Source organism: Hyla sarda, chromosome 7 (genome assembly GCF_029499605.1).
Source record: "Hyla sarda isolate aHylSar1 chromosome 7, aHylSar1.hap1, whole genome shotgun sequence".
Classification (NCBI taxonomy): domain Eukaryota; kingdom Metazoa; phylum Chordata; class Amphibia; order Anura; family Hylidae; genus Hyla; species Hyla sarda.
The window spans coordinates 25341372-25364094 of NC_079195.1; the positions used below are offsets into that span (position 1 = coordinate 25341372).

General features: G+C 47.9%; 1 protein-coding gene across 1 annotated transcript in view; it reads right to left on the reverse strand.

The window, feature by feature from the left end:
* Window positions 1–22723, reverse strand: part of LOC130281752 (ephrin type-B receptor 5-like) — a 181896-nt gene that overhangs the window by 69199 nt on the left and 89974 nt on the right. Inside the window, exons 4-5 of the mRNA XM_056529337.1 lie at window positions 3916–4074; window positions 54–386 (exon numbers count right to left, since the gene is read on the reverse strand). Coding sequence (XP_056385312.1) covers window positions 54–386; window positions 3916–4074 — 492 coding nt within the window. The remainder of the gene's footprint in view (window positions 1–53; window positions 387–3915; window positions 4075–22723) is intronic.

A 22723-nucleotide genomic window follows, 5' to 3' on the forward strand; every position in this document is an offset into this window, starting at 1 on the left:
ACAGATTGATTTCAAGGTCCCACAACCACCTCCCGCAACCTCTTCCCACTCACCCGACTGACTGATGCTGACGTTCAGTGACACGTATTTAGGATGTTCAGCGCTCATTTCCGACACCCTATTGGTTGCCTGCACCTCCAGAGTATAGGCCACCCCAGGTAGAAGTCCGGACAGCTGGACCCTGGTCTGGGTGAGCCCCACCTGTCCAGGCCTGAATGTTACTCCATTGCCGCAGCGGAGGCAGCGCCCGTTCACACACTCCTTACATGCCACCGAGTACATGATTTCTGGGCGGCCCCCCATGTCTTTCGGGGTTCTCCACGTCAGAGACACAGCTCCGGGGCCGGTGACTTCATAGTTCAAGTCCCACGGAGCTGAGGGAGGTCCTGAAAATGGACAGAAAGACCATGATTTATGTCGAAGGATTCAGTCACAACTATTAATACCAGTATGTTCCTAGAGAGGCGCTCACCCCAGGATGCTGGGATATGAAGGGTGTCTAGGACAGTCCCCATAAAAGAAACCTGGAAGGTGAAGTGTATGGGATTTTTGATTTTTAATTGCTGATCTTCGGGGATGGAGTATACAGGGCCTTCAGATTTTACATGATGTTTTGGTAAGTGTGTAGTTCTGGGGTCTGAAGGGTGCAGTGCTTTCAGGGCAATTTGTCTGTCACTTTTATGGGGTACTGTCACTTGTGGAACCCTGTGGCTGATACTGTTATCTAAGCGTTGTTGCTGTTTCTGTTATGGGGACACTGTAGCTATTACTGTAATGGGGCACTGAGGCTGTCATTGTTATGGGCACACTATATCTATTACTGTTATAGGGCACTGAGGCTGTTATACTTATGGGGACACTATATCTTTTACTGTTATAGGGCACTGAGACTGTCATTGTTATGGACACACTATATCTATTACTGTTATAGGGCACTGAGGCTGTTATACTTATGGGGACACTATATCTTTTACTGTTATAGGGCACTGAGACTGTCATTGTTATGGACACACTATATCTATTACTGTTATAGGGCACTGAGGCTGTTATACTTATGGGGACACTATATCTTTTACTGTTATAGGGCACTGAGACTGTCATTGTTATGGGGACACTATATCTATTACTGTTATAGGGCACTGAGGCTGTTATTGTTATGGGGACACTATATCTATTACTGTTATAGGGCACTGAGGCTGTCATTGTTATGGGGACACTATATCTATTACTGTAATGGGGCACTGAGGCTGTTATTGTTATGGACACACTATATCTATTACTGTTATAGGGCACTGAAACTGTCATTGTTATGGGGACACTATATCTATTACTGTTATAGGGCACTGAGACTGTCATTGTTATGGGGACACTATATCTATTACTGTTATAGGGCACTGAGACTGTCATTGTTATGGACACACTATATCTATTACTGTTATAGGGCACTGAGGCTGTTATTGTTATGGGGACACTATATCTATTACTGTTATAGGGCACTGAGGCTGTCATTGTTATGGGGACACTATATCTATTACTGTTATAGGGCACTGAGACTGTCATTGTTATGGGGACACTCTATCTATTACTGTTATAGGGCACTGAGGCTGTTATTGTTATGGGGACACTATATCTATTACTGTTATAGGGCACTGAGACTGTCATTGTTATGGACACACTATATCTATTACTGTTATAGGGCACTGAGACTGTCATTGTTATGGGGACACTATATCTATTACTGTTATAGGACACTGAGGCTGTCATTGTTATGGGGACACTATATCTATTACTGTTATAGGGCACTAAGGCTGTCATTGTTATGGGGACACTATATCTATTACTGTTATAGGGCACTAAGGCTGTCATTGTTATGGGGGTACTTTGGCTTTTACTGTAATGATCCACCGAGACTGTTACAGGAGGTGGTAGCCACCACTGTTATGGAGGCTCTTTGGTTAGCGCCGTTATGGGGCACTGTAGCTATCACTGTTCTGGAGTACTGTTGCTGTCTTTGTTATAGGGGTACTGGTGGCTGTTTCTGTTATGGGGTGTAATGTCCGTTTATCTGTATTTTGTATTTTCTGCTTTGGGTTCAGTTCAGACAATGTTTATGGGATGGGAAGAGTTAACCTTTCTAACTTCAGCACTGGAAGGACATATAAGACCTCTTCATGGGCTGTTCTGGGCTGGTGATTAGACCTGTACCATGTTGGCATCATATTAATTATGGGGGAGATTCATCAAAACCTGTCCAGAGTAAAAGTTGACCAGTTGCCCATAGCAACCATTCAGATCGCTTGTTTCCTTTTTGAAAATCCTGTGAAAAATGAAAGCAGCGATCTGATTGGTTGCTATGGGAAACTCAGCAACTTTCCTCTGGACAGGTATTGATAAATCTCCCCCTATGTCTCTGTGCACATTTCCTGAGTTTTAACCATCGTTATCTGTCCTGTTTGATATATGGATTGTAGCCTGCTTTGTTTTAGTATTTTGTATGTTTGTTCTGCATTTGCTTTGTGTTGCCTTAGTCTGTATTCACACTGTGCATTTTGTCAGCTACCACTGTTATGGGGGTATGGCGACTGTCCCTGTTATAGGGGTATGGCAACTGTCCCTGTTATAGGGGTATGGCAGCTGTCTGTGTCATGGGGCAATGGCGGCTGTCCCTGTTATAGGGGTATGGCAGCTGTCTGTGTCATGGGGCAATGGCGGCTGTCCTTGTTATGGTAGTATGGTGGCTCTCACCTCTGGTATGGGTTACTTTGAGTATCACTGTTATGGGGTACTGTGGTTGTCACTGTTATGGGGCCACATTGTCTGTCACTGTTATGGAACACTGTTCCTGTCTATAATGAGCTACTGTGGCTATTACTGAAATGGGGCACTAAAGGTATTGCTATGGGGCTATTGCAGATTTCCCTGTTATAGGGGTATGGCGGCTTTCACTGCTATGAGGGTATGGTGGCTGCCACTGTAATGGGGGTATGGCGACTATCCCTGTTATAGGGGTATGGTGACTGTCACAGTTATTAAGGTATGGTGGCTGTCACTGCTATGGGGGTATGGGGGCTACCACTAATATGGGAATATGACAGCTACCACTGTTATGGGGGTATGGCGGCTACCACTGTTATGGGGGTATTGCGACTGCCCCTGTTATAGGGGTATGGCAACTGTCCCTGTTATAGGGGTATGGCGGCTGTCACTGTTATTGGGGTATGGCAGCTGGCACTGTTATGGGGTTATGGCAGCTGTTATTGTTATGGGGGTATGGCAGCTGGCACTGTTATGGGGGTATGGCAACTGTTATTGTTATGGGGGTATGGCAGCTGTTATTGTTATGGGGGTATGGCAGCTGGCACTGTTATGGGGTTATGGCAGCTGGCACTATTATGGGGGTATGGCAGCTGTCACTGTTACAAAGGTATGATGGCTGTCTTTGTTGTGGGGGTATGGCAGCTATCACTGTTATAGGGATATGGCGCCTGTCACTGTTCTGGGGGTATGGCAGCTGTCCCTGTTATAGGGGTATGGCAGCTGTCCCTATAATAGGGGTATGGCAGCTGTCCCTGTAATAGGGGTATGGCAGTTGTCGCTGTTATAGGGGTATGGTGGCTGTCACTGTTATGGGGTTTTATGTCTGTCTCTGTTATGGGGTATGACGGTTGTCATTGTTATGGGGTTTTATGGCTGTCCCTGTTATAGGGGTATGGTGGCTGTCCCTGTTATAGGGGTATGGTGGCTGTCCCTGTTATAGGGGTATGGTGGCTGTCTCTGTTATGGGGTTTTATGGGTGTCTCTGCTATGGGGGTCAGCAGTCATGTGACTATGCATAATACAAATGGTCCTGATTACAATACCCAGAAAGAATATTTAACATTAGTAAATCCGATTTTCTTTTAACCTGTGACTCACCAGTACAAGGGGATTCCTGGGATTCCTCTGGGATGCGGTAAAATCCCTTATTACAGGTGCAGCTGCGGGCACCGGACGTTGTGGTGTTGCTGTTGTTTGGGCAGGTATGGCAATGAGCAGCTGCTGCGTCTGGGGGACTATAAGTCCCAGGTGGGCAGGCTGTGGAGGAAAATCAGATAGTCAGCATAGACTGTATGGAGAAAAGTATTAGCCCCCATCCTCTCAGTCATTGAATCTAGGTGTCTAACACAGTGTTTTCCACACAGTGCCTCCAGCTGTTGTAAAACTACAACTCCCAGCATGCCCGGACAGCCGAAGGCTGTCCGGGCATGCTGGGAGTTGTAGTTTTGCAACAGCTGGAGACACACTGTTTGCAAAATACTGGGATAACATGTAGAACTGAAGAGAGTTGCGTAGTTCTAGCACTTTCACAGACGCAGTAGAGCTCAGTTTGTCATGTGGCGAAGTAAAATCGCGCCACTATTTGGACCCCGTGTTAGCCGAGGTTAACCGGCAGATTGGCTTCACTGTGACATGTTTCGTGCAAAAGTCAAGTGTAGCTCTGCTACGTATGACAAACTCAGTAAGCCCGTTCTGACAGGCTTGGCTCTAATTTCTTTGACAAATTTAGTTCTGCTACATCAGACGAGATCGACGCGGCTACGCTTGATAATCTCAGTTTTACTCCATCTGGCGACTTCCACCCTGCGACATCGGGGATAAAGCTCAGCCCTTCTTTGTCAGACAAGCTGAGCGCACGCGAGATAAACTCGGCTCTGCTACATCTGTTACATGTGACAAACTCATCCGGCACAATTAGCTCTGCTACGTAAGACGAGCGTCCAACAAGCTCAGCTCTAATTCGTTTGACAAAGCCGGCCCGTCAGACAAGTTCCGCACCGCTATCAGATGAACTCAGCTCTGCTATACCGGAAAGCTGAATACTGTTAGGCTGAGTTCACACTTAGGCTATGTTCACACGGCGGAAAATCTGCAGACATTTGCATGCTCTGCCGGCGCTAGGACAGTTAGAAAATGCATTGCCGTCTCCATAGACGGCAACGCATTTCTGCGCAGATTCCGCGGAAAGAATTGACATGTTCATTGTTTCTGCGGAGGCTGACATTGGAATTTTCTGCCCGATTCCGCTCGGATATTCCGTCGCGTAAACTTGGCCTGAGGTTATGTTCATACTGCGGAATCTCTGCCTAGAGATATTGGGGAGATCTATGTGAAAGTGAAAGTGAAAGGCGGTGCAGTTGCCCATAGCAACCAATCTGATTGCTTCTTTCTGTTTTTCAGAGGCCTTTGTAAAAATGAAAGAAGCCATCAGATTGGTTGCCATGGGCAACCGCTCCCCTTTTCCTCTACACTCCTCCATTCTGTCTTAGCAGCTGCCCCCGAAATCCTTTGGTTCTAGGATCTGCGCCGCCGCCGCTGACAGCAGAATGAACATGTTCGTCCTTTCGGCGTGTGTGAACTACTGCGGCGGTAGTTTTTCTGCCGCTGGAATTCCGAAATTCAGCGGAAGACCCATTCTCACCAATGCTAGATTAATGCAGAGGGCATCTCCGAGCAGAATCCCTTATCGGAATTCCTCACGGAGATTCCGTAGTGTGAACATAGACTCAACAAACTCGGTTCTGCTATATTAGCTAAGTTCTCGTTTAATTCGCATACATGGCGCCATCTACATTAGACATGTCCAGCACTACTGTCTGATAAAAACTCGGCTCTGCTGCATCTGAGAAGTTCGGCCATTGTTTCTCAACAGCTGGAGGCACGCTGGTTGGAAAACACAGCTCAAGTATCAAAGCCAGCTCTGCTACATTATACAGCAGTCAACACTAGTTTGTGGTTCCCAACAGGGCCGCCATCGGGGGGGGGGGGTACAGCCAGTACCCCTGTAAGGGGCCCGGACCCCCAGGGAGGCCCAGCTGGGCCTGACACTTTTTTTTTTAACTTCTTGTCAGTCAGTGAGTGACAAGAAGTTAAGAAGAGCAGCCAGCAAGACGCGTGACTAACTGGCAGGCAGGGAAGGTAACTGCAGCAGGCTGCCTTCAATGCTCCGACCACTGCTCCTCAGGGCTACTGCTCTGACCCATAGGCCCCCGACCAGAGGAGCAGTGGTCGGAGCACAGAGGGTACTGCCTCCAGCCATATACTGTGTATGGCTGGAGGCAGTATGTCTGTAGGGGCACATGTCTGTAACTACTAATGGGGGCACAGGGGGCCTATAACTACCTATGGGGGCACGAAACTGTGTTGGGCCCTTGCCTTGAGCTGTTTAAGGGGCTCCGAAATTCATGATGGCAGCCCTGGTTCCCAATGTGAAAACTGTACCAGGCCCCCAGCTATGTGTGCCACCTATACAAGTGTCTTTTTGGACCCCTCCAGCACTGGCATTGGGTAAGACTTTTACACTACCCTCCATATTTGGTGACCCGGTTCACTACATCAGAGAAGCGCGGCTTATTCAGATCTGACAAATTTAGCGCAACTACGGTTGCGGTGCAAAGTTTTGAGATTGAGGTAAATTGTGGTTTTCAGTTTGCTGCACCAGTGTTTTTTTTTTTTTTTTTTTACCATGTTACTATGATGTTTTTTTTGTTTTTTTTTGGTTACCGAAAGAAGTTTTTAAATTTTTATTGACAAATACATTAAAGGGGTTCTCCAGGAAAAAACTTTTTTTTTAAATATATATCAACTGGCTCCGGAAAGTTAAACAGATTTGTAAATTACTTCTATTAAAAAATCTTAATGTTCTTTTCTGTCTAAGTGCTCTCTGGAGTGTCTCGGGAACCGCCCAGTTTAGAAGAGGTTTTGCTTCTAAACTGGGCGGTTCCCGAGACACGTGTCATCACAGAGCACTTAGAAAAGAACAACCTTAACTTCAGAAGCTCATAAGTACAGGAAGGATTAAGATTTTTTAATAGAAGTAATTTACAAATCTGTTTAACTTTCTGGAGCCAGTTGATATATATATATATATATATATATATATATAAAGTGAATTCCTGGATAACCCCTTTAAGCCAAAGGATAGGGGATACCATGTCTGATTGTGGGGGGTCTGGCCACTGGGGACCCCTGCGATCTCTACTTCGGCACCATAGTCATCCGGTGCACGGAACGAACTCAATGCAGTGCCGGATGACTGGGGAACGCATCTGCCCCTCCGCCTCCATTCATGTCTATGGGAGGAGGCTAGCCGTCATGCCCCCTCCCATAGACATAAATGGACGGGGCGTGGTGTGACCTCACAATCACGGAAGGCCCAGGTTCCGTGACCATAACGCCGCAGCAGTGGCCCGGAGGTCACAGGGGGATCACCAGGGCTGGACCCCCTGCGATCAGACATCTTATGCTCTATCCTTTGGATAGGGGATAACACAGGGGCCAAGTCCTGGGAAAAAAAACTGTGGGAACTCACCCAAGATTTCCACTCAGAGACTGGTCCTGCAGGACTCCTGCTAATGGGAACAGTGTTCCTGTCATGGAAAAAGTGCAGGAACTCTGTTCCTATGCGTTCCTGCAGGACTTCCCTGAGATAACATGTCTAGCAGCAGAGTACCCCTTTAACCCTTTAAGGACAGAGCGATTTTTCAGTTTTGCGCATTCATTTTTTTTTCCTCCTCGCCTTCCAATAGCCGTAACGCTTTCAATTTTCCACCATGAGGGCTTGTTATTTTGCACTGCCAATTGTACTTTGAAATTATATCAGTCATTTCACCACGAAATCTATCATTCTTATGACTTGTTATCTTTATTCTGTATGTCCATACCATTCCACCGAATCCCAATTTATTTAGATTTTTTTTTCACCACTTTTTTTTCCGTATACGGGGCTGTATGAGGGATCATTATTTAAGTGATCGTAATCTGTAGTTTTTATCGTCACCATTTTTTTTTTTTTTTTGTTAATGGGATTTTTGGATAATTATTTTTTTTCTGATAATTTCATGTGACCAAAAAATAAATAATTACTGCATTTTTGACATAGGTATCTTTTTGTGTTTAAAATAAGTAAAGGGAGGTAATATTCATTTTTATTAGTTAAGGGGCTTTTATAAAAAATTTTAAGAAATGTAAATTTTTTATTTCACCCTTTTTAAAGGGGTATTCCAGGATATTTTTTTTAAATTTAGCTACGCTACAGGGCCGGTAAAGTTAGAATAGTTCATAACACAGTTTCTGTACCTGTGTTTTATGTTGGTCTCGCAATTCTTCTGTGATCTTTCCCCCCCAATGTTTATTTTTAGCAGCATACAAAATGAGTTTCGTCTCAAGTTTTCCCAGGTTGCAGTGCAGTCCGAGACATTAAATCACTAGTCAGGTGTTCAGAGGGAGTCTGTCTGTGTTTCAATGGGTGGAGCGGCCACTTAAAGGGGTACTCCGCCCCTAGACATCTTATCCCTTATCGAAAGGATAGGGGATAAGATGTCAGATCGCGGGGGTCCCGCCGCTGGGGACCCCCGGTATCTCGGCTGCAGCACCCACCTGTTGCGGCTTCCGGCAGCGCCTGAGGCTCTCATCCTAACGCCTCCCGACCACGGTGACGGGGGATCATGATGTCAAGACTCCGCCCCGTGTGATGTCACGCCCACCCCTCAATGCAAGTCAGCCGTCACGCCCCCTCCCATAGACTTGCATTGAGGGCCGGGGCGTGACATGAAACGGGGGCGCAGTAGTGACGTCACGATCTCCCGTCACCGTGGTCCGGAGCCGAAGCCTCCAGCGTTTCCTGAAGCCGCAACAGGTGGGTGCTGCAGCCGAGATCCGGGGGTCCCCAGCGGTGGGACCTCCGCGATCTGACATCTTATCCCCTATACTTTGGATAGGGGATAAGATGTCTAGGGGCGGAGTACCCCTTTAATGGGAAGGAGATCATTCTGCAGTGAATGTCGTTTTGTAACAGCTGGAGGCACCTATTGTTCACAGCACAACATGGAAGGCAGCACACCTTTGCTTCAATGGGTGGAGTGGCTGATGTGTGGGAGTGAGAAAAATGACCTCACACTTACAAACAAGGAATATTGGGACTTATAGTTGGAGAGAGGGAACTCCAACAGGAAATAGCATTTTTATATAATTACAAATCTGTTTATCTTTCTGGCACCAGTTGATTTGAAAACACTTGTTTTCCACCAAGTACCCCTTTAATGCAGTGTTTTCTAAACAGTGTGTCTCCAGCTGTTGCAAAACTACAACTCCCAGTAGTTGTGCAATGGCTGGAGTTGCACTGTTTGAAAAGCACTGTCTTAATGGATTAGTACAGAAAAGTGTGGTGTCTTGCATGAAATGTTATTTTCAGCTCCTGGAATTAGGACACATTACTGTATGTTGGTCTCGGGGTTATACCGCATGCAAATAAGTGGGCAGCGTCAGCATGAAGCCGCCCGGGATTCCCTCAACGCTTCAGCATTAATTAACATTCCGTCTATAGTCCGGGGAATGTATCTGAGAGATAGGACAGGCAGAAGCTTTCCATCTGAGTGATCGCAAATAACCGGGGGCGCTGCCGCACTAACCGTCTACGCTCAGAATCCTCTCTAATTATAGCAATTAATACAAGGTTTAGCACCAATCAATGCAGAACTGGAAAACGTTTTCGCTTTTTCATTAAGTCTTTGTTTACTAATTGTTGCCCGTTAGCTTAAGTTGAGTCTCCCTCCATTTTTCATTATGAACATGTGCTCTAAAATCCGTCCTCCCCATCAGGATATGGTCAGTGACACTTGGATCTTGTAAGAGAGCCGCCCATTTTTTGTCCACCTTCTTGGGCGTAGAAGGTATATACCACTTACATAGTCTAGCATACAAATGTAAAATGGATCTATCACTCATGGAGGTGAGAATGGAATCAAAATCAGTAGGGATTGCTTCCTTGCTAATATCTTGAAGTTTAGATCTACAATAAGAACGTATTTGGTTATACTGTAAAAAATGAGAGGAGGGAATGTTATGTTGAGCAGTCAGTTCCGGTAATGTTTACCATAGTTTATCTATCGTATGCGTAAAGTCACCCATGCTATTGATTCCCTTCTGACGCCACTAGTTAAATAAAGGATTGTCCTGCCCTTCTGTGAAGTCTGGCGTAGACCAGGGGGAAAGGTGATTGGAGCACGCGTACCACAGCCCCATTCACCGTCTCAGTTCTTTCCATGTGGCTATAGTGTCCTTAAAGAGAAAAGAGCGCTTGATAACTGGAGGCAAAGAGGGAAGTGAACAAGTGAAGTAATGCCAGGGGATGCCATGGGGCAGATTCTAGAAGCATGTTGGAGTAGAAAGAGGAGTTATGGAAGTAATCCATAATATGTCTCATGATACATGCTAGATTATAACTTCTAATGTCAGGGAAATGTACTCCTTCTAAAGTCCATAAGGCTATGTAGGGTATCTTTCCAGCCCAAATAAATTTAGTGAACGTCGATGTCAATAACTTGACATCTGTGTGTTTCAATAATAATGGGATGGTTTGAAGTGGGTAAAGTAGCTTAGCGAAGAAGATGACAGCGGCCTAGTAGTGACAAAAGCAACACACTAGTATAATGATCTCTTATGAGGATTTCTATCAAACTAGAGTATGAACATCAAGAACAGTTACACAGAGAGTTCCTCAAAAATAACAGAACTGCTCAAGCTGTAGCGTGTCCAGAGGACAATCAAATATCAGGAAAACTAGGAATAAGGCCCAATATCACCAGTCAACAAGTCAGGTCGGAGGATCAGAGAAGCGCTGGTCCTCAGATGTTTGGTGGGCCGCAGGCAAACTTCAGCTGGGCGATCTGTGGGGCTTACAGGGGCCACTGAAAAGGACAGGATTGAGAAGCCAGGTAACCCGGCTGACGTTTGTGTCTCTTCTTTTCTAACAAATGATGCTGCAGCAATGGGGTTGAAATAAGTAGAACTGTCCTCCATGGGAGCTTGATGATCTGACAGAACGTGGAAAAAGTCAGCAGCTTCGCCAGGGTGATGAATGGTGTGGGTGGACCCATAGGTGTTTGAACATGGAGCACTGTAGGGTATTGCCAACGGAATGTGAGGCCTTTTTTGAATAAGAAGGTACACACTGCACTGAATACCTTCCTTTTCTTTTTGTGACTTCAACAGAGTAATCAGCGAAATAGACAACTTTAACCCCTTCAGGACCGGGGGTTTTCCATTTTTTCCTCCTTGCCTTTAAAAATCATAACTCTTTCAATTTTGCACCTAAAAATCCATATGATGGCTTATTTTTTGCAACACCAATTCTACTTTGTAATGACGTCAGTCATTTTGTCATTTTACGGCGAAGCGGAAAAAAAAAATCATTGTGAGACAAAATTGAAAAAAAACGCCGTTTTGAAACTTTTGGGGGCTTCCGTATCTACGTAGTGCGTTTTTAGGTAAAAATTACACCTTATCTTTATTTTGTAGGTCCATACAATTAAAATGATCCCCTACTTATATAGGTTTGATTTTGTCGTACTTCTGGAAAAAATCATAACTACATGCAGGAAAATTAATACATTTAAAATTGTCATCTTCTGACCCCTATAACTTTTAAATTTTTCCGCGTATGGGGCGGTATGAGGGCTCATGTTTTGCGCCGTGATCTGAAGTTTTTAGCGGTACCATTTTTGCATTAGTGAGGAAGCACTCCATAAAACAGGTCACAGCCCTTCCCCATGATCTTCCTCCAATCTGGCAGGTGAAAAATGAAGGTATACTGTAGTGGCAGGATGCGTAGTAATCGCACAGGCAGGAGCTGGTGAAAATGCTTCCTCACATCCCCAGACCGGAATCGGAAGTCCCTATTGCTTTGTTATTTAATGAAAGCCTATTAAATGACAGCGCACATGAACCTTACTACTATAATACTGCTCCTATGCACAGGAATATAACTAGTATAATACTGCTTCCTGTATACAAGAATATAACTACTATAATACTGCTCCTATATACAAGAATATAACTACTATAATACTGCTCCTATATACAAGAATATAACTACTATAATACTGTCTCCTATATACAAGAATATAACTACTATAATACTGCTCCTATATACAAGAATATAACTACTATAATACTGATCCTATATACAAGAATATAGCTACTATAATACTGCTCCTATGTACAGGAATATAACTGTTAGGATTCGGCAGGCTGGAGGTGGATCCTCTGTGTCAGAGAGGGATTGGCGTGGACCGTGTCGGCGGACCGGTTCTAAGTTGCTACTGGTTTTCACCAGAGCCCCGCAAAGCGGGATGGACTTGCAGCGGCGGTAGCAACCAGGTCGTATCCACCGGCAACGGCTCAACCTCTCTGACTGCTGAGATAGGCGTGATACAAGGGATAAGGCAAGAGCAAGGTCGGACGTAGCAGAAGGTCAGGGCAGGCAGCAAGGATTGTAGTGAGGGGCAACGGCAAGAGGTCAGGAACACAGAAATGGCAAACACAGTAATAGCTTTCTCAAGGCACAATGGCAACATGATCCGGCAAGGAAGTGCAGGGGAAGTGAGGTTATATGGACAGGGGGCAGGTGGAAGCTAATCAGACTGATTGGGCCAGGCACCAATCATTGGTGCACTGGCCCTTTAAATCTAGAGAGCCGGCGCCGGGACAGCACAAACAGGGAATGAGTCTGGTAAGCGGATCGGGATGTGAATCGCGAGCGGGCGCATCCTGCATCGCGGATCGCATCACGGCTAGGGACATTATCGCAGCGCTCCCGGTCGGCGGGTCTGACCGGGGCGCTGTTAACAGGAGAACGCTGTGAGCGCTCCGGGGAACAATAGCTCCGGGGAACAAAAGCTCGGCGTAACAATAACTACTATAATACTGCTCCTATATACAAGAATATAACTACTATAATACTGTTCCTATATACAAGAATATAACTACTATAACACTGCTCCTATATACAAGAATATAACTACTATAATACTGCTCCTATATACAAGAATATAACTACTATAATACTGCTCCTATATACAAGAATATAACTACTATAATACTGCTCCTATATACAGGAATATAACTACTATAATACTGCCTCCTATATACAAGAATATAACTACTATAATACTGCCTCCTATATACAAGAATATAACTACTATAATACTGCTCCTATATACAAGAATATAACTAGTCGGCAAGGGTCTGAAGAAGCATGATACGCACGCGCAACAGCTGTCACCCAGCTTCCCACTGATGAGCTAGTCCTACCTTCTAGCGTCCGTGCTCCATGTCTCTGCACCTTTGAAATAAAGAAAATTGCACCGTTTCCTGGTGAGTGACGTCCCTCTTTGTCTTCTGTGCATATAACTACTATAATACTGCTCCTATATACAAGAATATAACTACTATAATACTGCTCCTATATACAAGAATATAACTACTATAATACTGCTCCTATATACAAGTATATAACTACTATAATACTGCTCCTATATACAAGAATATAACTACTATAATACTGCTCCTATATACAAGAATATAACTACTATAATACTGCTCCTATATACAAGAATATAACTATTATAATACTGCTCATATATACAAGAATATAACTACTATAATTACAACTGGTGTGAGAAACAAGCTGGTCGGCACCGCTACCTCAGTAAAGCTTGTAAAGTCAGCTACTCACTATTGTTACGCCGAGCGCTCCGGGTCCCCGCTCCTCCCCGGAGCGCTCGCTTCACTCCCTCCGCTGCAGCGCTCCGGTCACGTCCTCTGACCCGGGGCGCTGCGATCCTGCTGCCAGCCGGGATGCGATTCGCGATGCGGGTAGCGCCCGCTCGCGATGCGCACCCCGGCTCCCCTACCTGACTCGCTCCCCGTCTGTTCTGTCCCGGCGCGCGCGGCCCCGCTCCCTAGGGCGCGCGCGCGCCGGGTCTCTGCGATTTAAAGGGCCACTGCGCCGCTGATTGGCGCAGTGGTTCCAATTAGGGTTTTCACCTGTGCACTTCCCTATATTACCTCACTTCCCTTGCACTCCCTTGCCGGATCTTGTTGCCTTAGTGCCAGTGAAAGCGTTCCTTGTGTGTTCCTTGCCTGTGTTTCCAGACCTTCTGCCGTTGCCCCTGACTACGATCCTTGCTGCCTGCCCCGACCTTCTGCTACGTCCGACCTTGCTTCTGCCTACTCCCTTGTACCGCGCCTATCTTCAGCAGCCAGAGAGGTGAGCCGTTGCTAGTGGATACGACCTGGTCACTACCGCCGCAGCAAGACCATCCCGCTTTGCGGCGGGCTCTGGTGAAAACCAGTAGTGGCTTAGAACCGGTCCACTAGCACGGTCCACGCCAATCCCTCTCTGGCACAGAGGGTCCACTACCTGCCAGCCGGCATCGTGACAGTAGATCCGGCCATGGATCCCGCTGAAGTTCCTCTGCCAGTTGTCGCTGACCTCACCACGGTGGTCGCCCAGCAGTCACAACAGATAGCGCAACAAGGCCAACAGCTGTCTCAACTGACCGTTATGCTACAACAGTTGCTACCACAGCTTCAGCAGTCATCTCCTCCGCCAGCTCCTGCACCTCCTCCGCAGCGAGTGGCCGCTCCTGGGATACGCTTATCCTTGCCGGATAAATTTGATGGGGACTCTAAGTTTTGCCGTGGCTTTCTTTCCCAATGTTCCCTGCATCTGGAGATGATGTCGGACCTGTTTCCCACTGAAAGGTCTAAGGTGGCTTTCGTAGTCAGTCTTCTGTCCGGAAAAGCCCTGTCATGGGCCACACCGCTCTGGGACCGCAATGACCCCGTCACTGCCTCTGTACACTCCTTCTTCTCGGAAATCCGAAGTGTCTTTGAGGAACCTGCCCGAGCCTCTTCTGCTGAGACTGCCCTGTTGAACCTGGTCCAGGGTAATTCTTCCGTTGGCGAGTATGCCGTACAATTCCGTACACTTGCTTCAGAATTGTCCTGGAATAATGAGGCCCTCTGCGCGACCTTCAAAAAAGGCCTATCCAGCAACATTAAAGATGTTCTGGCCGCACGAGAAATTCCTGCTAATCTACATGAACTTATTCACCTAGCCACTCGCATTGACATGCGTTTTTCTGAAAGGCGTCAGGAACTCCGCCAAGATATGGACTCTGTTCGCACGAGGCGTTTCGTCTCCTCGGCTCCTCTCTCCTCTGGTCCCCTGCAATCTGTTCCTGTGCCTCCCGCCGTGGAGGCTATGCAGGTCGACCGGTCTCGCCTGACACCTCAAGAGAGGACACGACGCCGTATGGAGAACCTCTGCCTGTACTGTGCTAGTACCGAACACTTCCTGAGGGATTGTCCTATCCGTCCTCCCCGCCTGGAAAGACGTACGCTGACTCCGCACAAAGGTGAGACAGTCCTTGATGTCTACTCTGCTTCTCCACGTCTTACTGTGCCTGTGCGGATGTCTGCCTCTGCCTTCTCCTTCTCTACAGTGGCCTTCTTGGACTCTGGATCTGCAGGAAATTTTATTTTGGCCTCTCTCGTCAACAGGTTCAACATCCCAGTGACCAGTCTCGCCAGACCCCTCTACATCAATTGTGTAAATAATGAAAGACTGGACTGTACCATACGTTTCCGCACGGAGCCCCTTCTTATGAGCATCGGATCTCATCATGAGAGGATTGAACTTTTGGTCCTCCCCAATTGCACCTCGGAGATTCTTCTTGGACTTCCCTGGCTTCAACTTCATTCCCCAACCCTGGATTGGTCCACTGGGGAGATCAAGAGTTGGGGGTCCTCTTGTTCCAAGAACTGTCTAAAACCGGTTCCCAGTAACCCTTGCCGTAACTCTGTGGTTCCTCCAGTAACCGGTCTCCCTAAGGCCTATATGGACTTCGCGGATGTTTTCTGCAAAAAACAAGCTGAGACTCTACCTCCTCACAGGCCTTATGATTGCCCTATCGACCTCCTCCCGGGTACTACTCCACCCCGGGGCAGAATTTATCCTCTCTCTGCCCCAGAGACTCTTGCCATGTCCGAATACGTCCAGGAGAATCTAAAAAAGGGCTTTATCCGTAAATCCTCCTCTCCTGCCGGAGCCGGATTTTTCTTTGTGTCCAAAAAAGATGGCTCCCTACGTCCTTGCATTGACTACCGCGGTCTTAATAAAATCACGGTTAAGAACCGCTACCCCTTACCCCTCATCTCTGAACTCTTTGATCGCCTCCAAGGTGCCCACATCTTCACTAAATTGGACTTAAGAGGCGCCTATAACCTCATCCGCATCAGAGAGGGGGACGAGTGGAAAACGGCATTTAACACCAGAGATGGACACTTTGAGTATCTGGTCATGCCCTTTGGACTGTGCAATGCCCCTGCCGTCTTCCAAGACTTTGTCAATGAAATTTTTCGTGATCTGTTATACTCCTGTGTTGTGGTATATCTGGACGATATCCTAATTTTTTCTGCCAATCTAGAAGAACACCGCCAGCATGTCCGTATGGTTCTTCAGAGACTTCGTGACAACCAACTCTATGCCAAAATTGAGAAATGTCTGTTTGAATGCCAATCTCTTCCTTTTCTAGGATATTTGGTCTCTGGCCAGGGACTACAGATGGATCCAGACAAACTCTCTGCCGTCTTAAATTGGCCACGCCCCTCCGGACTCCGTGCTATCCAACGCTTTTTGGGGTTCGCCAATTATTACAGGCAATTTATTCCACATTTTTCTACCATTGTGGCTCCTATCGTGGCTTTAACCAAGAAAAATGCTGATCCCAAGTCCTGGCCTCCTCAAGCAGAAGACTCCTTTAAACGACTCAAGTCTGCCTTTTCTTCGGCTCCCGTGCTCTCCAGACCTGACCCTTCCAAACCCTTCCTATTGGAGGTTGATGCCTCCTCAGTAGGAGCTGGAGCTGTTCTTCTACAAAAAAATCCTTCCGGGCATGCTGTCACTTGTGGTTTTTTCTCTAGGACCTTCTCTCCAGCGGAGAGGAACTACTCCATCGGGGATCGAGAGCTTCTAGCCATTAAATTAGCACTTGAGGAATGGAGGCATCTGCTGGAGGGATCAAGATTTCCTGTTATTATCTACACCGACCACAAGAACCTCTCCTACCTCCAGTCGGCCCAACGGCTGAATCCTCGCCAGGCCCGGTGGTCTCTGTTCTTTGCCCGATTTAATTTTGAGATTCACTTTCGTCCTGCCGATAAGAACATTAGGGCCGATGCTCTCTCTCGTTCCTCGGATGCCTCAGAAGTTGATCTCCCTCCGCAACACATCATTCCACCTGACTGCCTGATCTCCACTTCTCCTGCCTCCATCAGGCAGACTCCTCCAGGAAAGACCTTTGTTTCTCCACGCCAACGCCTCGGAATCCTCAAATGGGGTCACTCCTCCCATCTCGCAGGTCATGCGGGCATCAAGAAATCTGTGCAACTCATCTCCCGCTTCTATTGGTGGCCGACTCTGGAGACGGATGTTGGGGACTTTGTGCGAGCCTGCACTATCTGTGCCCGGGATAAGACTCCTCGCCAGAAGCCCGCTGGTTTTCTTCATCCTCTGCCTGTCCCCGAACAGCCTTGGTCTCTGATTGGTATGGATTTTATTACTGATTTACCCCCTTCCCGTGGCAACACCGTTATTTGGGTGGTCGTTGATCGATTCTCCAAAATGGCACATTTCATCCCTCTTCCTGGTCTTCCTTCTGCGCCTCAGTTGGCTAAACAATTTTTTGTACACATTTTTCGTCTTCACGGGTTGCCTACGCAGATTGTCTCGGATAGAGGGGTCCAATTCGTGTCTAAATTCTGGAGGGCTCTCTGTAAACAACTCAAGATTAAATTAAATTTTTCCTCTGCATATCATCCCCAGTCCAATGGACAAGTAGAAAGAATTAACCAGATCCTGGGTGATTATTTGCGACATTTTGTTTCCTCCCGCCAGGATGACTGGGCAGATCTCCTTCCATGGGCCGAATTTTCGTATAACTTCAGGGTCTCTGAATCTTCCTCCAAATCCCCATTTTTCGTGGTGTACGGCCGTCACCCTCTTCCCCCCCTCCCTACCCCCTTGCCCTCTGGTCTGCCCGCTGTGGATGAAATTTCTCGTGACCTTTCCATTATATGGAGAGAGACCCAAAATTCTCTCTTACAGGCTTCTTCACGCATGAAGAGGTTCGCGGATAAGAAAAGAAGAGCTCCCCCCGTTTTTTCCCCTGGAGACAAGGTATGGCTCTCCGCTAAATATGTCCGCTTCCGTGTCCCTAGCTACAAGTTGGGACCACGCTATCTTGGTCCTTTCAAAATTTTGTGTCAAATTAATCCTGTCTCTTATAAACTTCTTCTTCCTCCTTCTCTTCGTATCCCTAATGCCTTTCACGTCTCTCTTCTCAAACCACTCATCCTCAACCGTTTTTCTCCCAAATCTGTTCCTCCCACTCCTGTTTCCGGCTCCTCGGACGTCTTCTCGGTCAAGGAAATTTTGGCTGCCAAAAAGGTCAGAGGGAAAAATTTTTTTTTAGTAGACTGGGAGGGTTGTGGTCCTGAAGAGAGATCCTGGGAACCTGAGGACAACATCCTTGACAAAAGTCTGCTCCTCAGGTTCTCAGGCTCCAAGAAGAGGGGGAGACCCAAGGGGGGGGGTACTGTTACGCCGAGCGCTCCGGGTCCCCGCTCCTCCCCGGAGCGCTCGCTTCACTCCCTCCGCTGCAGCGCTCCGGTCACGTCCTCTGACCCGGGGCGCTGCGATCCTGCTGCCAGCCGGGATGCGATTCGCGATGCGGGTAGCGCCCGCTCGCGATGCGCACCCCGGCTCCCCTACCTGACTCGCTCCCCGTCTGTTCTGTCCCGGCGCGCGCGGCCCCGCTCCCTAGGGCGCGCGCGCGCCGGGTCTCTGCGATTTAAAGGGCCACTGCGCCGCTGATTGGCGCAGTGGTTCCAATTAGGGTTTTCACCTGTGCACTTCCCTATATTACCTCACTTCCCTTGCACTCCCTTGCCGGATCTTGTTGCCTTAGTGCCAGTGAAAGCGTTCCTTGTGTGTTCCTTGCCTGTGTTTCCAGACCTTCTGCCGTTGCCCCTGACTACGATCCTTGCTGCCTGCCCCGACCTTCTGCTACGTCCGACCTTGCTTCTGCCTACTCCCTTGTACCGCGCCTATCTTCAGCAGCCAGAGAGGTGAGCCGTTGCTAGTGGATACGACCTGGTCACTACCGCCGCAGCAAGACCATCCCGCTTTGCGGCGGGCTCTGGTGAAAACCAGTAGTGGCTTAGAACCGGTCCACTAGCACGGTCCACGCCAATCCCTCTCTGGCACAGAGGGTCCACTACCTGCCAGCCGGCATCGTGACAACTATGCTGGCATGCATGGAGTTAAATTTAAGCAAAGCAGTGATACACATGAAGTACCGCTCACCTTCGGGTTCCCAGTCCCTCGGAATGAAGTGTCCATTCATAGAAAGTGGAAGGAATAACGGGGACGTCACTCACCGGGATGCGGTAGAAAACTTCTTTATTTCAACAGTGCAGACATGCGGGTGGCACGGACATCAGAGCCACAGCTAGTCAGCCGTGAGCTGGGTTACAGCTGTATCGCGTGTCTTCACACGCTACTATAATACTGCTCCTATGTACAGGAAAATAACTACTATAATACTGCCCCCTATATACAAGAATATAACTACTATAATACTGCCTCCTATATACAAGAATATAACTACTATAATACTGCTCCTATATATACAAGAATATAACTACTATAATACTGCTCCTATATATAAGAATATAACTACTATAATACTGCTCCTATATACAAGAATATAACTACTATAATATTGCGTCCTATATACAAGAATATAACTACTATAATACTACTCCTATATACAAGAATATAACTACTATAATACTGTTCCTATATACAAGAATATAACTACTATAATACTGCCCCCTATATACAAGAATATAACTACTATAATACTGCTCCTATATACAAGAATATAACTGCTATAATACTGCTCCTATATACAAGAATATAACTACTATAATACTGCTCCTATATACAAGAATATAACTACTATAATACTGCTCCTATGTACAAGAATATAACTACTATAATCCTGCTCCTATATACAAGAATATAAACACAATAATACTGCCTCCTATATACAAGAATATAACTACTATAATACTGCCCCTATATACAAGAATGTAACTACTATAATACTGCTCCTATATACAAGAATATAACTACTATAATACTGCTCCTATATACAAGAATATAACTACTATAATACTGCTCCTATATATAAGAATATAACAACTATAATACTGCTCCTATATACAAGAATATAACTACTATAATACTGCTCCTATATACAAGAATATAACAACTATAATACTGCTTGTTACGCCTAGCGCTCCGGGTCCCCGCTCCTCCCCGGAGCGCGTACGGCGTCTCTCTCTCCGCAGCGCCCCGGTCGGTCCCGCTGACCGGGAGCGCTGCCCTGTCCTGGCCGTTGGGGATGCGATTCGCACAGCGGGACGCGCCCGCTCGCGAATCGCATCCCAGGTCACTTACCCGTTCCCGTCTCCTGCTGTCATGTGCTGGCGCGCGCGGCTCCGCTCTCTAGGGCGCGCGCGCGCCAGCTCCCTGAGATTTAAAGGGCCAGTGCACCAATGATTGGTGCCTGGCCCAATTAGCTTAATTGGCTCCCACCTGTTCCCTGGCTATATCTAGTCTCCTCCCTTGTACTCCCTTGCCGGATCTTGTTGCCTTAGTGCCAGTGAAAGCGTTTTGTGTGTTTATAACCAGTGTACCAGATCTCCTGCTATCTCCCCTGACTACGAATCTTGCCGCCTGCCCCCGACCTTCTGCTACGTCCGACTTTGCTTCTGCCTACTCCCTTGTACCTCGCCTATCTTCAGTATCTTCAGCAGCCAGAGAGGTGAGCCGTTGCTAGTGGATACGACCTGGTCACTACCGCCGCAGCAAGACCATCCCGCTTTGCGGCGGGCTCTGGTGAAAACCTGTAGTGGCTTAGAACCGGTCCACTAGCGCGGTCCTCGCCATCCCTCTCTGGCACAGAGGATCCACTACCTGCCAGCCGGCATCGTGACAGTAGATCCGGCCATGGATCCCGCTGAGGTTCCCCTGCCAGTTGTCTCTGATATCGCCCGACAGGTCGCCCTTCTAACCCACCAGCTGTCGGAAGTGTCCACCATTGTGCGCCAACATTCGCAACTTCTTCAGCAATCATCTCCTCCGCCAGCTCCTGCACCTCCTCCGCAGCGAGTGGCCACTCCTAGCCTCCGCCTGTCCTTGCCGGACAAATTTAATGGGGACTCTAAGTTTTGCCGTGGCTTTCTTTCGCAATGTTCATTGCACTTGGAGATGATGTCGGACCTGTTTCCCACTGAAAGGTCTAAGGTGGCTTTCGTAGTCAGCCTTCTGTCTGGAAAAGCTCTGTCATGGGCCACACCGCTCTGGGACCGCAATGACCCCGTCACCGCCTCGGTACACTCCTTCTTCTCGGAAATTCGAAGTGTCTTTGAGGAACCTGCCCGAGCCTCTTCTGCTGAGACTGCCCTGCTGAACCTCGTCCAGGGTAATTCTTCCGTTGGCGAGTACGCCATACAATTCCGTACCCTTGCTTCTGAACTTTCCTGGAATAATGAGGCTCTCTGCGCGACCTTTAAAAAAGGCCTATCCAGCAACATTAAAGATGTTCTGGCCGCACGAGAGACTCCTGCTAACCTCCATGAACTCATTCATCTAGCCACTCGCATTGACATGCGTTTTTCTGAGAGGCATCAAGAGCTCCGCCAGGAAAAAGACTTAGATCTCTGGACACCTCTCCCACAGTCTCCACTGCAATCTGCGCCTAGGCCTTCCGCCGAGGAGGCCATGCAAGTGGATCGGTCTCGCCTGACCCTGGAAGAGAGGAATCGCCGTAAGGAAGAGAATCTTTGTCTGTACTGTGCCAGTACTGAACATTTTTTGGTGGAGTGCCCAATCCGTCCTCCACGTCTGGGAAACGCACGCTCGCACCCAGCTCTCGTGGGTGTGGCGTCTCTTGATGCTAAGTCGACTTCTCCACGTCTCACGGTGCCTGTTCGGATTTCTACGTCAGCCAGCTCTCCCCTCTCAGCCGTGGCCTGCCTGGACTCTGGAGCTTCTGGGAATTTTATTCGGGAGTCCTTAGTGAATAAATTCCGCATTCCGGTGACCCGTCTTGTCAAGCCACTCCACATTTCCGCGGTCAACGGAGCCAGATTGGACTGCACCGTGCGTTATCGCACAGAGCCCCTCCTAATGTGCATCGGACCTCATCACGAGGAAATTGTATTTTTTGTCCTTCCTAATTGCACTTCTGAAGTTCTCCTTGGACTACCCTGGCTTCAACACCATTCCCCAACCCTGGATTGGTCCACTGGGGAGATCAAGAGTTGGGGTCCCTCTTGTTCCAAGGACTGCCTTCAACCGGTCCCCAGTACTCCCTGCCGTGACCCTGTGGTTCCTCCTGTATCCGGTCCCCCTAAGGTCATTAAGGACTCTGCCTTCCACAAGAAATACCTCTCCCCCCCTCCCAGTCCCATCAGGCAAACCTCTGTGTCCCCTCTTGGCCCTCGTCCTGGTGTCACACTGCCCCGTGCCAAGTCTCGCCCTCTGCCCTCCCTCCCCATCCCTACTCCTGCTGTTCCGCCTGCTGTTGAGGAATCCCTCCATCCTTTCCCGGTGTCCTCATCCCAGGGGAGGCAGTTACCAGACAAAGGGAAGGGGAGACCTAAGGGGGGGGGTACTGTTACGCCTAGCGCTCCGGGTCCCCGCTCCTCCCCGGAGCGCGTACGGCGTCTCTCTCTCCGCAGCGCCCCGGTCGGTCCCGCTGACCGG